The sequence below is a fragment of the Passer domesticus genome, chromosome 19, assembly GCF_036417665.1.
Source record: "Passer domesticus isolate bPasDom1 chromosome 19, bPasDom1.hap1, whole genome shotgun sequence".
Taxonomy (NCBI): Eukaryota; Metazoa; Chordata; class Aves; order Passeriformes; family Passeridae; genus Passer; species Passer domesticus.
The window spans coordinates 6,178,352-6,202,060 of NC_087492.1; the positions used below are offsets into that span (position 1 = coordinate 6,178,352).

General features: G+C 63.1%; 3 protein-coding genes across 11 annotated transcripts in view; all 3 read left to right on the forward strand.

Annotated features, from left to right (window-relative positions):
- DTX2 (deltex E3 ubiquitin ligase 2) overlaps positions 1–4,514 on the forward strand; it is a 34,653-nt gene extending 30,139 nt beyond the window's left edge. For all 3 annotated transcript variants that reach the window (XM_064394453.1, XM_064394455.1, XM_064394454.1), the window contains 5 exons: positions 1,992–2,062; positions 2,635–2,793; positions 2,878–3,039; positions 3,654–3,743; positions 3,852–4,514. In XM_064394453.1, the coding sequence (XP_064250523.1) occupies positions 1,992–2,062; positions 2,635–2,793; positions 2,878–3,039; positions 3,654–3,743; positions 3,852–4,076 (707 nt within the window). In that variant the 3' untranslated portion in view covers positions 4,077–4,514. The remainder of the gene's footprint in view (positions 1–1,991; positions 2,063–2,634; positions 2,794–2,877; positions 3,040–3,653; positions 3,744–3,851) is intronic.
- A 4,577-nt stretch (positions 4,515–9,091) lies between these two features.
- LOC135283772 (uroplakin-3b-like protein 1) lies at positions 9,092–11,305 on the forward strand. Its single transcript, XM_064394848.1, has 6 exons — positions 9,092–9,347; positions 9,986–10,129; positions 10,229–10,454; positions 10,535–10,611; positions 10,873–11,002; positions 11,091–11,305. Exons 1-6 carry the CDS (start codon positions 9,194–9,196, stop codon positions 11,194–11,196), a joined length of 837 nt encoding a protein of 278 aa, XP_064250918.1. The 5' UTR covers positions 9,092–9,193; the 3' UTR covers positions 11,197–11,305.
- A 2,327-nt stretch (positions 11,306–13,632) lies between these two features.
- On the forward strand, positions 13,633–23,551 carry LOC135283692 (ras GTPase-activating protein 4-like). 7 transcript variants are annotated; one of them, XM_064394737.1, is made up of 19 exons: positions 13,636–13,790; positions 18,251–18,307; positions 18,751–18,864; positions 19,158–19,219; positions 19,336–19,465; positions 19,738–19,819; positions 19,970–20,101; positions 20,179–20,270; positions 20,512–20,635; positions 20,742–20,895; positions 21,173–21,237; positions 21,433–21,545; positions 21,615–21,801; positions 21,989–22,126; positions 22,230–22,553; positions 22,629–22,766; positions 22,845–22,980; positions 23,045–23,165; positions 23,245–23,551. In XM_064394737.1, the coding sequence occupies exons 1-19, from the start codon at positions 13,639–13,641 to the stop codon at positions 23,501–23,503; spliced, it is 2,580 nt and encodes an 859-aa protein (XP_064250807.1). In that variant the 5' UTR covers positions 13,636–13,638; the 3' UTR covers positions 23,504–23,551. The 7 variants fall into 7 exon arrangements, 6 of the variants coding, with proteins under 6 accessions (XP_064250803.1, XP_064250804.1, XP_064250802.1 ...); XM_064394734.1 differs by having other exon boundaries at positions 13,635–13,790; positions 19,738–20,101; positions 21,173–21,545; positions 23,245–23,294; positions 23,382–23,551; XM_064394736.1 differs by having other exon boundaries at positions 19,738–20,101.
- The last annotated feature ends 158 nt before the right edge of the window (positions 23,552–23,709 follow it).

Consider the following 23,709-nt stretch of genomic DNA (forward strand, 5'->3'; position numbering starts at 1 on the left):
GAAGCCTGAGGCTTGCCCAGGCTCCTCCCTGTTTCCTGCTCTTGGGACAGTTCTTGGAAATGCTTTTCCAGGGGATTTTGGCCTCTGAAGAGAAAAACATCTGCTTCTGTGTTGTTCTTTGGCTTAATGCTTAATCCTGCTGCCACCAGTCTGGCTTGGGATCTCCAGAGATTGGTCCTCACAGCCGTGCTCTGCCTGAGATGTCAGCCCTGACATCCCTCCTGCCCAGCACTGGCACTTGGAGTGAATGTCCCTTCACCTCCTGAGCTGCTCTTCTTGCTCTTGTGTTCACCCATCCTCCTGCTACTGCTGCCAGAAATCACGGGTTTCAGGTTGGCCAGGAATCCCCTTCTAAAAATAACTCATCTTAATGACTGTGTTTTCAGTTAAGAGAGTCCAGCCCACAGTTCCTCAGCCTTCTTAGCTAAAGGATGTTGGCTCTGCCTTGCTCTCTTCCATGGTGTTCTGGGGAATGAGGGACTTCTACCTGCTAGAGGATCTGTGCCATCTTTGCCTGTTCAGCACCACTTGTGCCATGGGAGCAGTCCTTCCCTTCTGCTTCATGTTTCTTTCCATGAAAAGTGGTTATCCAGAAAACAGCACCCCCTCCTTCCTGCTGGTGACAGACATGGCTCTTTGGACTGGAATAGCAGCTCCAGAGGCTGCCTCTTGATGTGCAGCTTTTTGAACCACAGAGCCAGTGCTTGTAACCCTCTGTGTTCCCTGAGAGCCCCAGAGGGACGGGGGGAGCTGAAGATGTTGTGCAGTACAGCTGCAGCTCTGATCCCTGGCTGCTCCACATGGTGATGCTCTGTGCCTGCTGGGAACGTGGAGCTGGGAGCAGCAGTGCTCTCCGTGCTAAAGCACCCACCTGGACAGGATGGAGACTGGAGAAGGACGAGCTGCCCCTTGGCCAGCCTGTCTGGCACAGCACTGCTTTCTCCTGGTGTCCCCAGAAGTGGACTCAGGAAGGAAGGATGAGGTTCCCCCAAGCCAAGTGTCTGATCTCCCTTTGCCTCCTGCTAGGTGGGGTTGTAACATCACTTGTGCAAATGTTTCCTTTCCAGGCTGGTGGAGAAGCCTGGCAGCTTCTGTGGCAGGCCTGGTGCCTGGTGAGGAGCTCCTCTCCTCCCACCCAGGGCAGGTGCCTTGCAGAGGCATGGGATGCTCCCTGGCTTAAGCCAAGCCTTGCTAGGCAGCTCCAGGGGGATGGGCTGGGAGTTGAGGTGACCCTGGATGCACTCAGTGGTCATTTGCTCTTGGTGTTGGGTGATGTTTGTTGCTTCAGTGCCTCCAGGGAGCAGCTTGCTGGAGCTGCTGGGCTGCTCAGGTGTCTGTGCCTGGGTGGATGGGACAGGGATTATATTTGGGAAGATGCCAGGATACTGTGTCATGCTGCAAACAGGGTTCATGTTAAAAGCTGGTTTATTTTATACACCTGGTGACTTGCACTGTGGCTTGCCAAGTATGAGGGTGTGGCAGCTCAGGACCAAGGCCACTGTTTCATGTTAAGGCTGTGGAGCTCATTGTGCTCTGTTCAGAGCTGGGCCTGAAGCTCAGAGTGTTGCTGGGTCTCCTTGCTGGCACCAGCTGGGGTGGTGTGGGAATGCCTTTTTTTCTCCTTTGACAGCATAGACTGTGTGATCCTCTATCTCATCAAGGCTGCTGAGTTTGATCCCAGCTGGCTTCTGGTGTGCACAGAGTCCAGCTGGGATGTGCCTGGTGTCACTTGGGGTGTGTGAGGAGAGCAGGAGCACACCAGCTGCAGGCCTGTGCCACTCACAGCCCTAGTGGGAGCCACGGCTGAAAGCAAAGCCTTTGCTGGGCTTGTAGGGATGTGTTGGAGTGTTCTCTTCTCCCCCTCTAACCCTGACCTTCCTCCTTGGCATCCTGGCCAGTGACCTGCTTGTCTGCCTTCTCTCTAGCTCGCCCCGCACGTGCCCATCACACACAGAGTGTCTGACTTCTCTGTCTCATCTCTCCTTGTGCAGCCACATCAACAGAGCCAGAATCGGTGGTGAAGAAGTACCTGGAAGAGCTGAAGGGAGCTCCTGCTGATGAGGTAAGGGGACAGTGGAGCAACTCCAGTTGCCCAGTTCACTGGGGTGCCAAGGAAACCACAGCAGTGCCCAAGGACCATCCTCATCATGTGTCTGGTGTGGTGCCTGGTGCTGCTTGCAGTGGCACTGTTGATGTGTGGTGGAGGGTCCTCAGCACTGCCCAAAATTCACGTGTCAGCAGGTGACTTGTCCTCACCAGAGGACTGTGATGAAGGCACAGTGTGGGTTGAGTAGCTCATCCTCACAGTGCCTCCCCATGTCCTTTGGAGGAAGGAGTTTGGTTTTGGTCTCAGTGCTGAGAGGTCAAAACTAGAGATCAGCCCCTGCACTGGAGCTCCTCTGCAGAGAAGCAGGATGTAACCATACTCTCCTCTCTGACTGATGACAGCTCTCCACCTCCTGGACAAAGCAGGAAGTGGAGTGGAGTGATACCAGCCAGAGAAGGAAACCTGTGCCCATAAATCTCAATTAAAGCTGAAGGCAAACCTTCCTGAAGCATCTCCTTGATAGCTTCCTTGGTGTGTCAGTCCTCAGGAGCAGCCTGTGCTCACAGCACGTGGTGTTTCTCCCCTAGGACTGCATGATCTGCATGGAGAAGCTGTCCTGCCCCTCGGGCTACAGCGACTCGTGCCAGTCCCGCGCCATCGGGCCCGAGGCAGTCGGTCGCCTGAGGAACTGCCAGCACTCCTTCCACATGCTCTGCATGCTGGCCATGTACTCCAACGGCAACAAGGTACTGGGCTGGCCCCTCCTCACCAGGCCCCTGTGTGCACGTGGTGGGCTGTGGAGCTCTGATGTGGCTTCTGTCCCCTGGCAGGATGGCAGTTTGCAGTGTCCCTCCTGTAAAACCATCTATGGAGAGAAAACTGGTACCCAGCCCAAAGGGAAGATGGAGATCTCCACTTTCCCCCAGTCCCTCCCAGGACACAAGGACTGTGGGACAATCAGGATTGTGTATCACATCAGCAGGGGCATCCAGGTGAGTGCCCAGCGTGCTGGCACACAGCACAAGCTTCCCAAAAAAGTCCTGGGATCCAGTGCAGCACCTGCTGGCAGCCCATTGCTGAACAGCCTGTGGTGCCTGGAGCCAGCAGCTGCTCTGGCTGTTCTTCAACATGTGAGGGTCTCCTCCATCAGAGATCTTTTCCTGAGCAGCCCCAGCTGCTCTGATGTCTGTCTGAAGCAGGGAGGAGACTACCCATGATCCCAAGGTGGGAAACATCTTGTCTGGTTTGACAGCTCATGTTGGTTTCAGTGGTGGGAGTGAACTTCCAAAGGTTTGAGCTGAGTGACCTTTTTTAGATGTTACAAGAACACATGGAAAAAGCAGTGTTTTGGGCCTGTCTCACCAGAATTTAGGTAGATTTTAGGTCTGGCTTTGTATCCCAGCATGAGACTGCTTTTGGAGGATCTGTAATACTCACGTGTCCTATAAGAACAAGTCACACATCATGGACTCAGCAGCAATACCTTGCTGCCTCTACATGGAAGAGCTGGTTTGGGATGGGCCTGTGTCAGATCCTGCTGCTGATGGATTGCCCAATTCATCTGAAGATGGATATGTCCATGACAAATCTGTCTCATCTCCTGCAGGGCCCGGAGCACCCCAACCCTGGGATGCCTTACACAGCCAGAGGCTTTCCTCGCTATTGTTACCTGCCAGACAATGAGAAGGGCAGGAAGGTGAGCTATCACACCCTGGTCACATCACCCTTCTTAAGCTGTCAGGCTCCTGACAAGCTGCATTCATGGCACACATCTCCTAGCTTTGTTTTTCCTTTCCCCCTCCAGGTCCTGGAGCTCCTGAAGGTGGCCTGGAGGAGACGCCTGATTTTCACAGTGGGCACCTCCAGCACCACCGGCGAGAGCAACACGGTGGTGTGGAACGAGATCCACCACAAGACTGAGATGGACTCAAACCTCAGTGGCCATGGCTACCCTGACCCCAACTACCTGGACAATGTGCTGGCAGAGCTGGCTGCCCAGGGTGTCACCGAGGACTGCCTGGGCCAGTGAGCCTCAGGGGCCACCTAGTGCACTTATTCCTGATGCCTTAAGTTCCCGTGTCTGACCACCCGTCACCCTGAGCAATAACAGTTCCCTGGGAGCCCTGCACGCTCTTCACATTTTTTTGGTGGGGGTTGTGGGGTTGGGAAGGATATTTTTGTAGAAGCTGTGCTTGTGTCTCTGGGTGGGATTGATGGCTGCAGCCAGGAGCAGCTGGGAGGGGACTGAGGTGACACATGCCCTGTCAGATCCCCGGGGAAGGCAGGACCTTCCTTTGGCAATGCCTGGGGCCAGGATGGGAGGGGAGAGTGCCTTGCTTCCAGTAGCCCCCCTGGAAGTCACACAAGGTCCTCCTTTTGGGACACACCAGCTCCCTGTCTGAGGCACCTCTTGCCTCCCTCCTGCCATGTATCTCTGCTCAGTCCCAATAAACTCTTCATTCTCACAGCACGACCCTGCTCTGCTTCCTTTGGGGTGGCTCTCCCTGGGGAACCAGCCTGCTCCATGGAGCCATGGACCATTCATCCAGCCAGGAGGGGAAGCTCAGCTCTGCTGGAGGGACACACCTCAGAGCAGGCAGGACGCTGCTCCCAGGGGCTGTGGCTCCTGCCTGGCAGTGCTTTGGCCACTGGAGTTGGGTGATCTGTGGCCATGGTGCCAGCAGAGGTGACTTACCAGTGTCCACCCTGTGGGAAGCTGCAGCCCTCTGCTCTTGGCTGTGAGCTGCCAGCCCCCCTCCTCTCATCCCAGCCGTGAGAGGCAGAGCCTGTCCTTCTCTCCCCTTCTCTCAGGTGAAATGGCAGCACTACAGTGCAGGGAGGAGCTGCTGTGCTTTGTGCTGCTGCTGCAGGGATGCTGGTGCCACCAGCTGGTGACAGTCCCCTTCCTCCCAGCAGCAGTGGGGGCCAGCCCGGGTGCCAGCAGCGATGCTCTGGCTCAGAGCCTCTTCCTGCTCTGGCTGCTGGCACCTTGCAATGGGATATTGCCCCAGCCCCATGGCCTTGCTCTATTGTCCCCAGGCTGCGTGTCACGGGAGCTGATGTCCCTTGAAGAGCTGTTTCTTGGGGACTGATATCTGTTGAAGAGCTGTTTCTGGCTCTTCCTCTCCCTGCAGCCAGCAGACCCAGCTGCACATTAAATCCATCTACTCCATCCCTTTGGCACTGGTGCCATCTGCCACTTCAGCTCCCTCCTGGGAACGCTGGGCTGGGACTGGGCTTTGTGGCAGCTCTACCTTGGCCTCCTCCTGGGGCCAGCACATGCTGGACCATAAAAAGCACACTTTGCTTCCTGTCAGGCCAGTATAAAGATTAAAGGCTTTTTCTGAGCCAGTGAGGAGTGGGGCTTTCCCCAGTGTCCATCTTGTGCCTGCAGGCTCTAAGGAGAAGCCCCTCAAACACCCAGTGAAAGCTGGGCCTGCTGCAGGACTGGCAGCTCCTTGGGTGCTGCAGTGACGTGTCTGTGCTGCTAAGCCCTACACAAATGGGCTCTGTCTGCTCCTCTCCCACCCTGCTTGCAAAAGGGAGAGGTCTTGAGTTCAAACCTCAGCTTTGTATCCCTGGATCATGTTATCCCAGCAATCAAAGCAGTGAATTGAAGCAAAAATTGAAGCAGGGTTCACTCAGCCCTGTACAAAGCAAGAATTTCCTGCTGGGCCTGGCCTAAGGCATCTCCAGCAGCTGCTGCTGGGTGTGAATCAGCTGGAGCCTCCCTGCATCTGGGCTGGTCCAGGGCAGGGGCACTGGGCTGTGCAGAGCCAGCCAAGCTCAGCAGCTCAGCCTGACTGCCCTGTTTTTGGACACGAGGCATCTCCTGAAATCCTTGCCCTCTCTGTGCTGGGCCCAAGGTGGCCTAGCCCCCGTGGCAGGGGGATCCAAGGGCTGGGAGGGAGCACAGTCAGGTGCTCAGGCATGGTGGTACAGGGAGATGCTTTGAAAGGTGGGGAGAAAGCATAACCATGGTTCCTCTCAGTGCCAGGAGGGGACAAAACCCCAGATAAAAGCCTATGATGCTCCCAGTTTTCACCAAAAGCCTGTGTCCCCCATCCCCAGCCGGAGCCCCAGGGAGAGGAGAGGGGAGGTGTCCCTCCCAGCCCCGCGGGGATGGCTCATCTGCCACAGGGTGGATATTATTAGCCCAGCCTTGACCCCGCAGCTATGCTGGGTACCGGCAGCTGAAACTGTGACTCACTGTCCCCCTGCGTCACCCCTGCGTCACCCACCCTGCCCCTCACCTTGCTGCTGGCACCCTGCCCGCCGGGAGCACCAGGGAGGGTCGGGGGGCACCGGGGGGGCCCCGGGGCAGGTGTTGCTGTCCCGGTGTGGGGGATAAGGAGGAGCAGGGACGGAGGCTGCAGCTGCGCCTGTTTTTCCCCTCTGCAGCTGCGCGATGTAATAATCTTTGAATGCCCCATTTCCACTTAATCTGAAGGCGCGGCCCCGGCCCCTTGGCAAGGGGGGGAATCTCCTCCCACGCAGGAGTGGGCAGCCGCTCCCCTTGGCAAAGCCGGGGGAGGGAGCGCCCCAAGCCCTGCGCGGGGGGAGCGGCCTCAGGGGCTCCCGAGCCGCGGGCACTCCCGCTCCCTGCCCCCGTCCCGGGGCTCGGAGAGGGGAGAGACGGGGAAATGACAGCTGAAAAGGCCGGGGCTGGGTGGGACCGTTCACCTGAGCGCTGGGATTTGGGCTGGTTCGGGTGTGATGCTCCGCAGCGCTGCCCTGCCCGCGGGGCAGGGCTGGCTGCCCCAGAACCAGTCGGGCACGGGCTCACCCCTGGCTCTGGGGCCCTGCTGGGCACAGGGCATCCGCAGGGGGTTGGGTCTTGGTGGGGCGAGCGGGGGTCCAGGACGATCAGCCTGGCTGCCCCATAGCGCCAACAAAGAGTGTGTCCTGCCAGTCCATCCTGGAACAACGCCCCAGCGCCTCCTGTGCCTCAGTTTCCCCTTTCACATGACTGTCCTGTGTCCTGACTCCTCGCAGGTGCCTCGGGGGTCCTGCAGGACTGGCCCCAGCGGGTTTGGGACCAGCGGGTGACCCGGCACGCCCAGCTGTCCCCCGTGCCCGCGGGCTCCGGCCGGGCCGGCAGAGCCGGTGCAGGAATGCGGGGCTGGGAGGGTCCGGCCCCGGCACAGGCGGTCCCTGCTGCGGGGGCACCGGGGGCGGCTCGTCCCCTCGGCAGTGGGACGGGGCGAGCCGAGCAGCACAGCACATCCAGCGCCACCAGGACGAGGCCATGGAGCTGCCGTGGGTGCTGCTGGCGCTGGCTGCGACGGGCGCGGCCGCGGACCTGGGTGACTCCGGGGGACAGGGCAGAGGGGGACCGGGCCGGGAGGGGTGATGGGGCTGGGCATGGCTGGGGGGTCCCCACCAGTGCTGTCCCCCTCATGCTGGCACCTCGTGACAGCCCGGTGTGCCAGCCCTGCTGTGGACGCGGGGTCAGGCACCTGCTGGGCGGTGCAGAACGGGGGGGTCCCCTGCTCACTGCCCCCTCCCGCAGCCCGGCTGCCCTACGTGCCCCAGGTGCCCCCCATGGCACTGCTGGGCAAGGTCACTGCCACCACCTTCGCGCTGGAGAGGCCCCGCTGCGTCTTCGACGGCCACGCCGCTGCCTCCGACGCCGTCTGGCTGGCGGTGGCCTTTGCCAACGGTGAGCGCCCGCCGCTCCAGCGGTCCCCCCGTGGCAGGGGACGTGGGGACCCTCACCGCAGCCTCTCACCCTCACCTGCAGCATCGGCCGCCTTCAGGAACCCGCAGTCGCGGGCAGAGGTGCCCCGGTACCAGCAGCTGCCCTCTGCCCGCTCCTACATGACGCTGGAGACGGCGGCGGCCGCGTTTTCCTGCTCGGGGCCGAGCCCGGCCGTGCTGCGGGTCGGGGCGGACACGGCGTGCGGGGAGCAGGGCAGGCAGGACCCCTGCAACGGGCCCCTGCCCTCCCCGGGACCCTACAGGTGAGGCCCGCACCCCAAACCCCCCAGCCGGGGTGACTCGGCCCCCAGGGCCTGTTGGTCCCGCGGTGTCACCCCGTGTCCCCCGCAGGGTGAAGTTCCTGCTGATGGGCTGCGGCGGCCCCAAGGCGGAGACGCGCTGGTCCGAGCCCATCCTGCTGCGCACAGGTCCCTGCGGCACCGCCACCCCCTCGGTCCCCTGCACCTCCCTGCCTGGGGTGGTGGCACGGCGTGAGCCCTGTGCCATCGCCCCAAAAGCTGCGGGAGAAGCGATCCCCGATCCCAGCCCGTATCCCTCGTCCTTGCAGCCGTGAGCCCCAGCGCCATCGCCCCCGCCCGCCGGGGCAGTGCCCTGGTGGTCATCGCCTCCGTCCTGGCCAGCCTGGGGGCCGCGCTGGCCACCGCCGTGCTCGGAGCCCTGGGGTACGGGGGGTACGGGGGGCAGCGTCTGCAGGGGCCTCAGGAGAGCGCCCCAACTTGGCAACCCCATCAGCAAGGAAATGGAGATTTTTAACATTGAAAAAGCCTTTTTATTCCTAAATTGGGGGTTTGCCGGAGTTGGCGGGAGAAAAGGCTCCTTGGGGGAGGCTGGTGCAGAGCCCCACAGACCCCATTGATGCCTCTGCTTCTGTCTCCTGCAGTGCCAAGGTGTGGGGCTCCCGGTGCCCCCAGGGCTTGGGGACCGACGCCCTCACCCGCAGATCCTACCGGACCCACCACATCCCCCCGGCCCTGCCCCAGCCCCTGCCCCCCGGCTGCTCTGCCCCCCAGCCCCCTGCTCCGTGTCAGAGGATCGTGGAACACTTTGGGTTGGACGGGACCATAAAGGGACCAGCTCGTTTCAACCCCCCTGCCACGGGCAGGGCCACCTCCCACTAGACATGAAGCGTCCTGGCAAGTAAAATCTGATTTTCCATCTGCAGCCGTCTCCTCCTGGTCTTTGGCCACGCAGGGTGGGACTGTGAAGGTGGGGGACCTCAAAAACCATATTTGGCCCTGGCTTGGTGACACTTGGTGGCGGTGTGGGGGCACTGGCTGCCACTGGTGGATGTGTGGGGCGCATCACCGCGGGCCACCCCCTGTGCCACGGGCGCAGCGCTCTCAGCACGCCTCGCCGGCGGGCGCTCAAACACAACAAAAGCTGCCGGGGAAACGAGCCCAACCTGTTTGCCACGGGGCTGCAGGAATGTGGGCGGCCGGTGACCACAGGCGGCTCCCAGGGCACGCGGAGCCGCGGCAGCCGCACTCGCTCTCTCGGCACCCAGGAGCCCGCACCATGCTCCCGCTGCTCCCGCTGCTCCCGCTGCTCCCGCTGCTCCTGCCCGCGGCACACGGCATCGGTGAGTGCAGCCGCGCCATCGGCACGGGCCGGGACCCCCTCGGCACTGCCGGAGCTCTGGACGCAAGTTTTTTATTTCCTTTGAGCTGTTTATTTAAAGCTGCCGTGGAGGTGTTGTGGCTGGGCCGGGCACTGTGCGCAGGCACCGGGACCCGCTGGGCCTGGGGCGAAGGGCAGCTGATGTCCCCTGTTCTGGGGCCTGTTGTGGTGCCACCTCCAGCCTCTGGTGTCACCGATATTGGTTGACTGGCACAGTGTGGCCTTCTCTGAGGTCCCCACTGGAGTCCACCAGGGCTCCCCTGGGCCTGGAGGAGAAGGGCAGCTGATGCCCCCCATTCTGGGTGCCACCCCAAGTGTCCCTGGTGTCACCCACGCTGGTCCTCCGGGTGCTCCCCCGGGCTGGGAGCATGGGGTGTTTTGGTGTTTTTCTTCCTCTTTTAATGCAGCACATGTCTGAGCCCGCACTGGGGGTGGCAGGGAGCAGAGGCCCCATGCCAAAACCCCAGGGCTCAGCTCCCTCCTGTCCCTGTCCCTGTCCCCACCCCGAGCCCCGGCACGGCTGCTGCCGGTCAGAGCCTCGGTTGGGGGCTGCAGAGGGGGATCCACATCCCCACGGCACCCCCCGGCTTCTCCCCGCAGTCCGGCTGGACTCCAGGCCAGTCCTGACCCGGGAGCCGCTGGAGGGGGTGACCACCGGCTCCACCTTCGTGCTGGAGCAGCCCCGCTGCATCTTCGGGGAGTTCAACAACTCCGTCATCTGGCTGGTGGTGGCCCTGGACAAGGGTAGGTGCCAGCAGCCCAGGGCAGGGCTGTGCAGGGGTCCCTGTGCCCCCCACCAAGCCCCTCCTCACCCCATCCTCATCCTCACCCCCATCCCTGCAGATGCATTCAACAGCAGCGCGGGCCCGGGCACTCCCGAGACCGCGTTCCAGAGCTTCCCTGACCCCGTCCGTGCCTACATGACCCTGAACGCCACCCTGAGCAGCTACCCCTGCCCCAAACCCGCCGGGGACATCACGGTGCTGCGCGTGGGCAGCGAGACGAGCTGTGCCCAGGACCCGACGCGACCCACGTGCAATGGCCCCCTGCCCGGCCCCGGGCCCTACTGGTGAGCCTGCTCCAGGGACTGCCCCCTCCGGGGCTGCCCCCGGCTCACGGGGCCGTGGCCAACCTCCCTTCCCGTCTTAGGGTGAAGTTCCTCGCCCTGGAGGGCTCCGTGCCCGTGGCTGACACAGACTGGTCGGCGCCGATCATGCTGAGGACAGGTACCGGTGCTCGTCCTGCCCCCCACCCAGCCCACAGGGGGATACGGGGTGCTCCCGGGCGTGTGGGGTGCTCCCAGGGGGCTCAGCTCTGAGCGGCAGAGGTTTGGGGTGAGGGCAGCTGGGGAAACTGAGGCAGGGCTCTGCCGCGGGTGTCACTCGTGGCACGGTGTGATGGCACGTTGGGCTGGCACACCGTCACCCCTCCGGACCCCTGGGCCACTCCGGGCTGTGTGTCCCCCCATGCTGCTCCTCTGTCCCCAGCCAAACCAGCCAGCAGCATCCCCGCGACCAGCGGCGGGCACAGCGCCGGCTTGATCGCCATCGCCACCATCCTCTCCATCCTGTTCGCCATCCTCCTGGCCGGGCTGGTGGCCATGCTCGTCTTCTGGGGGTGAGTGCCACCACCTGGGCGGCGCCCGAGGGTGACACCGCCATCCCTCGGTCCCCACCCTGACCCCCGCCCCGCGTTCCCTCCCCAGCTCCGAGTCCTGCGGCGGCAGCGGCGCCTTCAGCAAGCCGGAGTCGGTGATGGTGCAGCGGTACAACACCCACCACGTCTACGACCAGCCCGCAGCCCGGCTCTGAGCCCCCGTGCGGGGTCAGCGACCCGCAGGGCCCCGTCCCCGCGGTGACACCAGCCCGCCGGCCGGGGACGCGGCCGAGCCGCCCCCGCTCGGGGCGGTGCACAGGGACATTAAAGGCTTTTCCGCTTGCTTTGTGCCCGGCCTGTGCCGCCTCTTTGTGACCCCTCGCTGCCCCCCGCAGCCCCCCGGAAAGCCCCACGGCCCCTGCACCCCACTGAGCCCCAGCGCGGGGGGGAGGGAGGGAGGGAGGGGGCTGCTGACAGAGCAGGGCGTGCCCGGGATGCTCTGCAGCGGGAGAGGCTGTCACACCCAGCTGGGCGTCGATCTGTGCCCCCTTCGGACGGGGAAAAGCCCCCTGGGTGAGGGGCAGGAATGCCCCGTGCGGTGGGGGTGCGTGCGGGGGTGCTGCTCCAGCCCCTTTATCCCCAGTGCTTTCTCCCTGACCAAGCCCAGGGCAGGGGCTCCCACACCCCGAAGTGACCCAATCGGGGTCCTCTGAGAGCCATGGGAGCCCAAAAGGGACCCGGCACCCCGGGGTGTCTGATCCTGCCCCGGGGGTGCCCCTGATCCCGATCTGGGGGATGTGGGCTGATCCTGCGCTGGTGAGGGTGCGCTGGGGCAGGGAGGGGAAGCTGATCCTGTTCCAGCGGCTGGAAGGGACCGGCTCCATCACTGCTGATCCTACAGGGGATCTCTGTGGGTCTCTGGTGCTGCTCTCAGGGCTGTGGGGGCCCTGATCCCGCAGCCCGGGCAGGACGGGACCCCGCTGGTGCTGGAGACCATCCGGCTGCGGGCGGAGCCGGGGCAGGGGTGTGTGTGCCTGCACACATCACACACGACATTAAATCCCCGTTTCAGGTGTGTGTGCCTGCACACATCACACACGAACATTAAATCCCCGTTTCAGGTGTGTGTCCCTGCACACATCACACACGACATTAAATCCCCGTTTCAGGTGTGTGTGTCTGCACACATCACACACGACATTAAATCCCCGTTTCAGGTGTGTCCCTGCACACATCACACACGAACATTAAATCCCCGTTTCCCCCGCCAAGGGCAGCATCACCCCGCGGCCCGGGCCGGTCACAGCGCCCTTTCGGGGTGTCCCTGTGCCTCCGGGGGGGAGCAGCTTCCCCCGCTGCCGGAGCCGCCCCGTGGAGCCGGGCCAAGGGAAATGAAGCAAATCCAGCGATTAACTCCTGAGATCAGCGCGGCAGCAGCAGAAGGAGGGTGGGTGGGCTCTCTGCCCTACACCCCGCAATAAAACAAATAAAATAAACCAAATAAAATAAAACAAGTGCTTCCCCCGCAGAGGGCTCTGCGGGTGTCACCTGCCACGCGTGCCTCGCTGGCGGTGGCACATGTGGCCCGAGCGGCCGTGGGATGGAGCTGGCACACGCGAGGCTCGGGGGCGGCGGCGGGGGCTCACCTTGTCCCCTCGCTGTCCCCGTGCGGGGGCGGCGGAGGGGCAGGAGCAGAGCGGGGTGTTCCCGGCGTGTTCCCGGCGTGTCCCCGCGGTGTCCCCGCGGTGAAATGCCAAGGCCCATGTCGGGCGGCACGGCCCTGAGCCCCAGCTTTGGGCGGGTCTCGCCATGGGGGATTCCCCGACCCCGCTGCTCTTTAGGGCTCCAAGCCCCCAGAAACGCCCCCCGCCCTCGGCTGCGCGGCGGCGGGAGCTTTAAAACAAAAAAAAAAACGGGTTTAAATTCAGTAAAGCGGCGGAGGTTCGGGGTGCAGAGCGGCCGCTGCTGCCCCCCCAGTTCGGGGGGCACGGAGGGGCTCGGGGGGGTTCGGTCCGACCCAGGGGAGAGCCGGGCTGGGCGGGCTGGGCTGAACTGCCCTGGAGCCGCGGGCGGCCCCGGGGACCGAGGGGAGAGAGGGGACAGCGGCGACAGACTGGGGGGAGAGAGCGGGGACAGAGCAGGGACACACTGGGGACACACCGGGGCGACATAGCGGGACAGAGTGGGACAGAGCGGGGACACAGCGGGGACAGAGCGGGGGGACAGGGCAGGGACAGACCGGTGACACAGCGGGACAGAGGGGACCGAAGGGACACCGGGGACCGAAGGGACAGACCCGGGGGACACAGCAGGGACACAGAGGGGACAGAGCGGGACAGCGGGGACACACCGGGGGGACAGACCCAGGGGACACAGCGGGGACACAGCGGGGGGACAGACCCAGGGGACAGACCCAGGGGACACACCCAGGGGACACACCGGGGGGACACACCGGGGGGACAGATCCAGGGGACACACCGGGGGGACCCCGCGGGACCCCGGCAGCGCGGGGAGCCCGGCCCCGCCCACCCGCGCAGGCCACACCCCCTGGCCGACAGCCGACAGGATCGCCCAATGGGCGCCGCGGATGTGCTCTGAGCCACGCCCCTTTCCCCGCCCCCGCGCGCTGATTGGCGGCCGCCGGCGCCGGCCCGCACATGGGCGCTGTGCTCGGGGCCGCGGGTTCGAGCCGCGCTCGGCGCGTTGGCCCCGCTCGGCCCCGCTCGGCCCCGCTCCCGCCCGCCATGGCCCGGCGCAGCGCCCTCTCCATCCGCATCGTGGAGGGCAAGAACCTGCCCGCCAAGGACATGTGAGTGCCCCCGCGGCGGCCGGGACAGCTTCGGGGCGGGGGCATCCCGAGGGACTCGCCGCTTTCCCAGGGGGGCTGCGGGGTGTCCCCCCAACAGGTCCCTGATGGGGACACCACCCTCGGGTGGCCTTAGAGCCTCCTCCCTGCTTTGGGGGCTTGCCCAGAATGGTTTGGGGGGCCCCCAGCTGTGCATGTGGCTTAGGGGCTCACTCCCAGGTGGGTTCAGGATCCCCTTTTGGGGTGTCACCCCTCGGGCTGTTCCCTCCAGGGTGGCTTTGGAGTTGTCCTGCATTGAGGATTCCCCCCAGGGAGGCTTTAGGGTCCCCCCCAGCAGTGTGTTTACTTTGGGGGTTCCCTCCAGGGTGCATTTGGGGTACCCCTCCAGCAGTGCATCTGCTTTGGAGGTTCCCCATAGGGTGGCTTCGGAATTCCCCTTGCTTTGGGGGTTCCTCCAGGGTGGCTTCGCTGTTTCCTTTCTTTGGGGGTTCTCCCATCGCAGCTTTGGGGTCCTCTCGCTCGGGGGGTTCCCTTCAGGACCCTTTGTGTGCCCCCAGCAGTTCTCAGCGCTCTGGGGGCTCCCTCAGCAGGGCTGTGATTTGGGGGCCCCCCGGGATGGGGTTGAGGCTCCCCCCGTGCTGTGGGACGCCCCCAGCCGTGTTTTGGGTACCCCAAGGGGGGCTCCCCCGGTGCTGCCCCGGGCAGGGCTGTCCCCACCACGGAGGGACCCTGGCAGGGACCCCAAAGGGGCAGAGACCATCCCAGCGCTGTGTCCCCATCCCGGCTCCATCCCAGGGGCAGCTCCTGGGTCGGGATTTCCCTCCCAGAAATTCCCGGGGCTCCTCTCCTGGCTCTGATCCTTATGGGGCCGATGTGGGGACAGCAGGGGGGCCCAGCCGCCAGCGAGGCAGCGGGAAGCTGCTGAGGAGCGCTCGGCAGCCGGAAAACCAACAAAAATCCCTGCAGCCGTCATGGAAAAAGAGGATAAACAAGGAAAGAAACATGACTTTTTTTTTTTTTTCTTTTTTTAAATCCCGTGTGTCAGGGCCTGATTTTTAAATCCCTTGGCACAGCTCCCCACCGGAGCTTGACCCAGCACGGGCAGGCTCTGGGGTTTTTTGGGAGGTTCTGGGTTTTGGGGGAGCTTTCCGGCCCGGGGCTTTGGGACAGAGCGAGGGAAACCCGAGCGCGACCTTGGCCGGGCTGCCCCGGCCCCCGCCCGGGATCCGGTTCCCGGCCCTGGCACCGCTCGGGGATCGCTGCTTTCCTCCGGGAGTTCCCCCTGCGGGGTGTCCCCGCCGCACGGGCGGCTCGGCCCCTGCTGGCCACGGCCAGGGTGATGGAGCACCCCCAAATCCCCGGGGGGAACCCCCAGATCCCACGGGATTGGGCTCAGGGAGTCACTGGAGCCCCCCCAGCTGAGGCTGCCAAATGTTCGCCTTTATCCCAGGAAAGCAAAGGAAAGGGTCTGGCTGATTTTTTGGAATGGTTTTTAATTTTTTAATTTACTTTATTGCTTTTTAAATATGACATTTAATTTATTTTATTTGAATTTCTGTTTTATTTTTTTTTATTATTTTAATCTTAGGATAATAAATAACACCAATGATTTTTCATCTTTAATTTATCCTAATCTATTCTATTTTTATTTCAGTATTTTCACTTTTGAACTTTTTATTTCATTATTTTTTAAATTCTTTTTTGTTTCCTTTTTGCCTTTTTCCTTTTTTTCACTTATTTATTATTAATTTCTTCACTTATTATACCTTGTTTTATTTTATTATTTTGTTTTACTCTTTTATTTTATTTTTTATTTTATTTTTTTTCTTTTATTTTTCAATTATATTTTAAATTTTTATTCAATTTTTCTTTTGTTTTTCTTTTTATTTATATATTTTTTCTACTTTAATTTTCTTTACTTTTTTAATTCTATTTTTCTTTTCTTTTTTCAAATTCCACTTTCCTTCAATTTATCACTCTATTTTTTCTTCCCTTTTCCAGTTCCATTTTTCATTTCAATCTTTATTTACTCATTCTCACCACCCCCCAGGGCAGAGCAGCACCGCTGCCTCCACCAGTTAATTTTTAATTCCATCCCCGCGCGGCTCCTCTGCCGGAGGGGAGGCTGCGGGTTCCTTCCCCCTTCCCCCAGTCCTGCCTGGGCTCATTTCCTCTTTCCAAAGCCCTTCCCCTTTCCAGCTCCTTCCCCGCACGCAGCCGGGTGCCCAGGCCAGCCCCGCGGTGCCACCAACCCCTGGCGACATCGCGGGACGGGGATGCTGCGCGGGCGGTGCCTCCGGAGCGGGGATCCCTCCTGGCCCGAAGGCTGCGCGGGCTCGGGCGGATTCTGCCCATCCCTCTTTGGATCCCGGCGCACGCCGCGCTGGGGACACGGCTCTGCCGCTGTCCCCGCTCCGGGGACACGGCTCTGCCGCTCTCCCCGCGCTGGGGACACGGCTCTGCCGCTCTCCCCTCTCTGGGGACACGGCTCTGCCGCTGTCCCCGCTCCGGGGACACGGCTCTGCCGCTCTCCCCTCTCCGGGGACACGGCTCTGCCGCTCTCCCCGCTCCGGGGACACGGCTCTGCCGCTCTCCCCGCTCCGGGGACACGGCTCTGCCGCTCTCCCCGCGCTGGGGACACGGCTCTGCCGCTGTCCCCTCTCTGGGGACACGGCTCTGCCGCTGTCCCCGCGCGTTGCCGGGCGCAGCCGGAGCGCGCAGCTGCTCCCTCTCCGCCTGCCCGCTCCCGGCAGCGCCCGTGCTTGGCACAGGGCAGGAAATGTCAGCAAGGGGCTCCGCTGGAAGGCGCTTCGGCCGCGGCTCTCCCGAAAATCCGCTCCGCAGGGCTGGCACGAGCGGAGCAGCGGCCGGGAGCGGCTCCTGGCAGCCGGCTGCATCCCATCCCGCTGGGAGCAGGGGTGCTGTGGTACCCGGGATGCACAGCCCGGAGAAATCCAGAGAAATCCCGAGAAATCCCGGCTGCTGTGCTCAGCAGGGCAGGGAGGCCCCCAAACCCTCTCAGTCCCCTCCAGCCGCTGGTGAATCCCCCAAAACCCTTTTCAGACGCCCTCAAAACCTTTTCAATCCCCTCCAACTCCTTTTGATTCCCTCAAAATCCCTTTTCAGTATCCTCCAAATCCTTTCAAACCCCTCTAACCCCTTTTGATTCCCCCGAAACCCCTTTCAGTCCCCCTCAAAACCCCTTTCAGTCCCTTCTAACCCCTTCTGATTCCCCCCAAGAACCCTTTCAATCCTCCACAAAACCCTTTCAGTCATCTCCAATCCCTTTTGAATCCCCCAAAACCCTTTCAGTCCCCTCAAATTCTTTTTGATTCCCCCCAAACCCCTTTCAGACCCCCTCAAAACCCTTTCAATCCCTTCCAACTCCTTTTGATTTCCTCCAGAACACTTTCAGTTCCCTCTAACCCCTTTTGATTCCCCCAAAACCCCTTTCAGTTCCCTCCAACCTCTTCTGATTCCCCCAAACCACCTTCTGATTCCCCTCAAGAACCCTTTCAATCCTCCTCAAAACCCTTTCAGTCCCCTCCAACTCCTTCAGTCCCACCAAAAACCCTTTGGACTCCCCCAAATTCTTTCAGTTGTCCCCAAAACCCTTTCATCCCCCCCAGCAGCTGCCTCTCCACCTCTCTGGATTTGGGATGTGGAAATCACTCGATGCCTGGGGTCCCCCCACCTGCGCACCCTCCCTGTCCCCAGGACACTCGTGGCTGCCTGGCAGTGCCTCTGGGGTTGGTGTTAATGAGTTCTCCGTGCTCCAAGCTGCTCTGTGCCACTGGGATGGGAGCCACAACCTTTCTGTGATCTTGGCCACCCCCGGTCCTGGCTCCTCTGTCCCTGCTGAGTCCTCACCCCTGACCCTGTTTCTGATCAAGCAGGGCAATAAGCTGTAAAACCGTGATTATTTTTTGGCAAGGGTGACTCGGCTTGTCGCCAGGGAGGAAGCACAGACAAAGCATGGTGGTGGCTGCCCTTCACACCCTCTGCATGCCTGGGGGTGTCCCTAGGGCTGTCCCCATCCCTGGGGGGTCTGGGGACACCCTGGGGCTGGAGGAGGCTGCTGTGGCCTCACTCCCTGCGGGTGAAATTGGGCTGCAGGTGCCTGAAGCTGCTTCGGGGAAAGGGTGGGGTTGTTTGCTCCTTGCCTTCCTGCGTGGAAGAGGAAAAGCCACTTCTGGCAGCGGCCAGACACGGTCAGGGAGGAGTGGCCCTGGTCTGGAGGCCAAGCTGGGGTCACCCTGTGCTGGAGCTGTGGCCGGGTCCCCGAGGGAGCCTTTGGCAGCCTCTGCTGGCCAGCCCCACCCTCGGGGCTCGGTCTCTGCCGGCTCTGTGGGGGCTGTCAGGGCTGAAGGCTTTGGTCACCCCTGGCCATGAGAGCCCTGTGGGCTGGGGGGTGGCCAGGCTGTGGCTGGTGGCACTGACAGAGCTGTCCCTTGTCCTTCCAGCACGGGGAGCAGTGACCCCTACTGCATCGTGAAGATCGACGATGAGGCCATCATCAGGTGGGTGGCCCAGGTCCCTGGCTGGTCCCAAAAACTGCTGGAGCCCCAAACCTTGCTCCTGGCAGGTGTCTCCATCTTTGCTCCTGGCAGGTGTCTCCATCTGCTGCAGGCACATTATTGCTATGATTATTATTAAGATCATTATTCATTATTATTTATCATTCATTATTGTTCCCTGCTTTGGGCTGAGATGCTCCTGCAGACACAGCAGTGTCTAACAGCTCATGGCCCCCTCCCCTCTACCCCAGCCCTGTGTCTGCCAGCCCAGAGGCACAAGACAAGACAAGGACAGGGACAGAGACTCATCCCTGCCCCAGCCAGGTTCCAAACTCTGGCTGCTGCCCCCAGCCATGTGTCCCCAAAAGCTGGGAAGGTCCCAGGGCTGGGGGGTACCCCTGAGAGGGGCCCTGTCCCCTGTGTCAGCAGTGCCACCTGCCCCACAGGACTGCCACAGTGTGGAAGACGCTGTCCCCGTTCTGGGGGGAGGAATACGAGGTGCAGCTGCAGCCTGGCTTCCACAGCATCTCCATCTACGTCATGGACGAGGATGCCCTCAGGTGTGGTGGGGGCTCGGCCTGGGGACTCCGTTGGTGGCTTTGGCTCCCTGCATGCTCAGCCTGGTGCTGACACCAGAGAATCCACACCTGGCCACGCTGCCCTGGCCTTTGGGACACAGATGGGTGAAGTTATCTCCCAAGGACATTGTCCAGCTGGCAGCAGAGGGTGGCTGATGTGCTCCATGGGGACAGACACACCATGGTGGGCCCAGTCCAGGATCCCTCAAACTGGGGGCTGTGCTACCTGGGCACCAATCCCATGCCGTGTCCTGCTTCCCACTTTTGTTTTCCAGCCGTGACGACATCATTGGGAAGGTCTGCATCACCCGGGACATGCTGGCAGAGCACCCCAAGGGTAGGGCAAGAGTGGCTGGGGGGTCCCAGGAGGGACCCATCTCCCACCCCTTGGACAAGCTGGTCCTGAGGGGTTCCCCAATGACCCCTTCGTGGGGACCCCCCCTTTTCCCACAGGATACAGTGGCTGGATGAGCCTCAGCGAGGTGGACCCTGATGAGGAGGTGCAGGGGGAGATCCACCTGCGGGTGGAGGTCCTGGGCAGCCAGGGCAGCCGGCGGCTGCGCTGCTCCGTGCTGGAGGCCAGGTGAGAGGGGACCCGAGGGTGACAGGGGCTGTGTGTGCAGCGGGGACATGGGTGCTGAGTCCGAGCTGCTCCATGACTCAGTTTCCCTGGTGTATCTGCTCCTTTGGGTGCAGAGCACCCTCCTCATCACCCAGCAGGTGCTGGGGCAGGGTCTACCTCATCTGCAGGTCTTTGAGACATAGATCTTGAGATTCCCTGAGAGGGGAGGGGGTGCCACGGGTGCCTGTAGGTATTTTGGGGGGTTGCTGGTAAATTCCCCTTCTTCTTGGCAGGGATCTGGCCAGGAAGGACCGGAATGGTGCCTCTGACCCCTTTGTCCGCCTGCGCTACAACGGGAAGACACAGGAGAGCACCGTGAGTGTGGTGGCTTCAGCATGCCCAGCCTGCCGGGGTGCAGGGGGAATCAACCCACGGGGAAGCCCAGAGCCACCCCTGTCCCCCAGCTTGGTGTCCCTGAGGGATAGACCCACACAGCAAGAGGGGACAAAGCTGTGGCCTTTGCAGGTGGTCAAGAAATCCTGCTACCCTCGCTGGAACGAGACCTTCGAGTTCGAGCTGGCCGAGCCCGCCGGGGAGAAGCTCTGCGTGGAGGTGTGGGACTGGGACCTGGTGGGCAGGAACGACTTCCTGGGCAAGGTGAGCCCCAAACCCTGTCCGTGCTGCCGGGCTCCTGCCCAGCTGCACCCCCAGCCCTCTCCTGCCCTCCCTCCCAGGTGGTGTTCAGCGTCCAGGGGCTGGAGGTGGCCGGGCAGGAGGAGGGCTGGTTCAGGCTGTGCCCAGACAAGTCCAAGCCGACAGAGGACGAGTGAGTTTTGGCACAGGGGGTTGGGGTGTGCTGGGGGTGGTCCCCGTGCCCTCAGGGGCATTAGGGAGGGCGGTTTTCCTGGGAAGCATCAACACTTTGGAGGGGTAGCCTGGGATTTTGGGCCACCATCCATCCATCCATCCATCCATCCATCCATCCATCCATCCATCCATCCATCCATCCATCCATCATCCATCCATCCATCCATGCATCCATCCATCCATCCCTCCATCCATTGCAGGCGCCGTGGCAGCCTGGGCTCGCTGCAGCTGCAGGTGAAGCTTCGGGATGAGACAGTGCTTCCCTCCCACTGCTACCAGCCCCTGGTGCAGCTCCTGTGCCAGGAGGTGAAGTCGGGGCGCCAGGTGAGGGGTCTGTGCCCAGCCCTGCTGCAGCACCCACATCTCCCAGCTCTGTGCCGTGGTGCCTGCCTGCCTCGGGCTGTCACCTTGTGGTGCCTCTTCCCCCCAGGATGGCCAAGTGCACCTGGTCACCCTCCTGGACGAAACCACCACGGCCGAGTGCCGGCAGGAGGTCGCCATCAACTTGGTCAAACTCTTCCTGGGCCAGGGGCTGGTCAAGGAGTTCCTGGACCTGCTCTTTGAGCTGGAGCTGGCCAAGCCCTGTAAGGCTGGAATGGGGAGTGCACCTGGAGGCTGCCTAATCACCTCCTGAGGCTGCAAAATCTCCAGGGACTTTTGTGGGGATTTTTTGGGAGTGATGGTTGAGGCTCAGCCATCACACTGTGGGATCTGTTGGGCTCATCCCAGCAGTTCATGGGGTGAGGCTGGTGGAGGAGCAGGTGGTCTGAGGTTAGGAAATCCCCGTGTCCCCCATGGGGGCAGGGCACAGCCTCTGGGAATGACCCCCATGACCGCAGCTGCCCTGTGGCTCTTTTGCAGGTGAGCCCAACACTCTGTTCCGGAGCAACTCTCTGGCCTCGAAGTCGATGGAGTCCTTCCTCAAGGTGCCACACCACCCAAAACCTGCTCTTCCCAGCTCATCCTGGCCCTGGGCTGTTCCCAGGGGAAGAACTGGGTGGGCTGCTGTGCTTGTGCCTTCCCCTGGGGGTGGGAGGCTGGAGAAAATCCACTGGGTGACCCTGGGGGTGTCGGTGCCAAATCTGTGGCCCATCCCTGTCCCCTGTGGGGTCCCTCGGCAGGTGACAGGGATGCCATACCTGCACTTTGTCCTGGGCCCCACCATCGCCCGCGTGTTCGAGGAGAAGAAATACGTGGAGCTGGACCCCGGCAAGGTGGAGATCAAAGACGTCGGGTAAGGGGCTCGTGGGGCGGCGGGGCAGGGCTGGCACAGCGCTGGGGGTGACAGTGACGGTGCCCGCAGGTGCTCGGGGCTGCACCGGGTGCAGACGGAGGGCGAGGTGATCGAGCAGGGCCGGCAGCACCTCCAGTCCTACCTGGGCGAGCTCCTGGACGCCATCGTCAGGTCGGCCCCGGCGTGTCCCCCGCTGATCCGCGCCGCGTTCCGCCAGCTCTTCCAGCGCGTCGGGCAGCGCTTCCCGCAGCACCAGGTGGGGATGGCGCGGCGACAAACGGGGACATCCCCCGGGGACAGCGCTCTCTGGGAGCGGTCCCCAGCTGTGGTCATTCCCTCCTGGGCGAGCAGCAGCCCCGGCCCCCGGTGCATCGCTGCTCGTGGGGCTGTCCCACGCTGGGAGAGACCCTCACGTGTGTTCCCCACGCCCTCGGTGGTCGCAGCACGCCAAATTTGTGGCTGTCACCAGCTTCCTGTGCCTGCGCTTCTTCTCGCCGGCCGTGATGACGCCCAAGCTGTTCCAGCTGCGGGCCACCCACGCGGACGCGCGGACCAGCCGCACGCTGCTGCTGCTGGCCAAGGTGCGCCAGGGGACCCCGGGCCGCCCTTTGGGGGGCCCGGCTGGCTCCCGCTGCGGCCAGCCGGGTCTCTTTGGGGTGACGCTGCCACTGCCGCGCTCCCCAGGCCATCCAGCTGGTCGGGAACATGGAGCCGGCGGCCGGGCGAGCCAAGGAGCCGTGGCTGTCGCCGCTGCTGCCCGCCCTGCAGGAGGGCACCGCCCGCATGCGGGACTTCATCACCCGCCTGGTGGGCACGGAGGAGGAGCGGGGCGAGCAGGAGGGCGAGGGGCGGCCGCTGGGGCCCTGCCCGGCCGCCGTGAAGGAGGGGCTGCTCCTCGTGCACAAAACGCGGGGCAAGGGGCCGCTGCTCGCTGCTGCCGCCGGCAAGAAGCTCCATTTCTGCCTCACCGGGGAGTCGCTGAGCTTCGCCAAGAGCCCCGGGGCGGAGGTACGGCCGTGCTGGGGGGCGGGGGGCGGCGGCGGGGAGGCGCTGAGCCCTGTGTGTGTGTGTCCCCTCCATCAGCGCATCGGTGCCATCGCCCTGGGCGACATCCTGGCGGCCGAGAAGGTGGAGGAGAAGAGCTTCGGCAGCTCCCACGTCATGCAGGTGGTTTACCTGGCCTCGGGCGGGCAGCAGGAGACGGCGTACCTGCAGTGCAAGGTGCGGCGGGGACAGCCCGCGCGGTGGCACGGCCCGGGGGGCGGCACAGCGTTCCTCTGACCGTCCCCAACCCCGCAGTGTGTCAACGAGCTGAACCAGTGGCTGTCAGCCCTGCGCAAGGTGTGCGGCAACAACCCGCGGCTGCTCCGCTCCTACCACCCCGGCGTCTTCCGCGGGGACAAGTGGAGCTGCTGCCACCAGCGCGACAGGACAGGTACGGGCAGGTGGCCCGGGGACGCCGGGGTGTCCCCAGGTGCGGTGACCCTGCTGTCCCGCAGGGCTGGGCTGCGACCGGACCCGGCACGGCGTCACCCTGCAGGACTGGAGTGACCCGCTGGAGCCCACGGTGGAGGCGCAGCGCCTCTTCCAGCACCTGCAGGGCCTGCGGGACACCCTGAGGTGAGCCCCTGCCGCGGGCCCCCGCCCTTCCCGCGGCCCTTCCCGTGCTGCCAGCTCCCCGTCCTGCCGCTCCCCGCAGGGACAAGTACTGGGAGCTGCTGGAGCCGGAGCGCGCCCGGAGCGGCCAAGGTGGGCTCGGTTCGGGGCGTCCCCGGGGTCACAGGGCTGTGGCGGTGATCCGGGGGCTGTGGGGGTCACCGTGGCTGTGTCCCGCAGGCGCTGCCGTGCCCGAGGCGCTGAGCCGGCTGCTGGCGGCGCTGGCGGAGCTGGAGCGCTGCCACCGGCGGGCGCAGCCCCCTCAGGCCGCGGGCCCGGCGCTGCTGCGGCTGCAGGCCTGAGGGACGCGCTCCTCCCGGCGCGGCCGGCAATAAAGGCGCTTTGTACCCCCGCTGCGGCCTGTCCGTGTGTGTGCTGGGCACGGGGGCGGGCGGGGGCTGCCCGGAGCCCTGCTGCCGGCACTGCTGGCACCGGTGGCACCCGTGGCACCGCTGGCACCGGGGACAGCGCCCGCGGCCTGCCGGGCCATCTCTGCTGGCAGCGCTGC

Coding starts and splice junctions, on each gene's coding strand:
- LOC135283772 (XM_064394848.1), top strand. CDS start 9,194: ATGTGGGCGGCCGGTGACCACAGGCGGCTCCCAGGGCACGCGGAGCCG. Junction 10,612..10,872: donor GCCGATCATGCTGAGGACAG/GTACCGGTGCTC, acceptor CTCTGTCCCCAG/CCAAACCAGCCAGCAGCATC. Junction 11,003..11,090: donor GCCATGCTCGTCTTCTGGGG/GTGAGTGCCACC, acceptor TTCCCTCCCCAG/CTCCGAGTCCTGCGGCGGCA.
- LOC135283692 (XM_064394732.1), top strand. CDS start 13,639: ATGGGCGCTGTGCTCGGGGCCGCGGGTTCGAGCCGCGCTCGGCGCGTT. Junction 19,220..19,335: donor GCTGGCAGAGCACCCCAAGG/GTAGGGCAAGAG, acceptor CTTTTCCCACAG/GATACAGTGGCTGGATGAGC. Junction 22,767..22,844: donor CGGCGTACCTGCAGTGCAAG/GTGCGGCGGGGA, acceptor CCAACCCCGCAG/TGTGTCAACGAGCTGAACCA.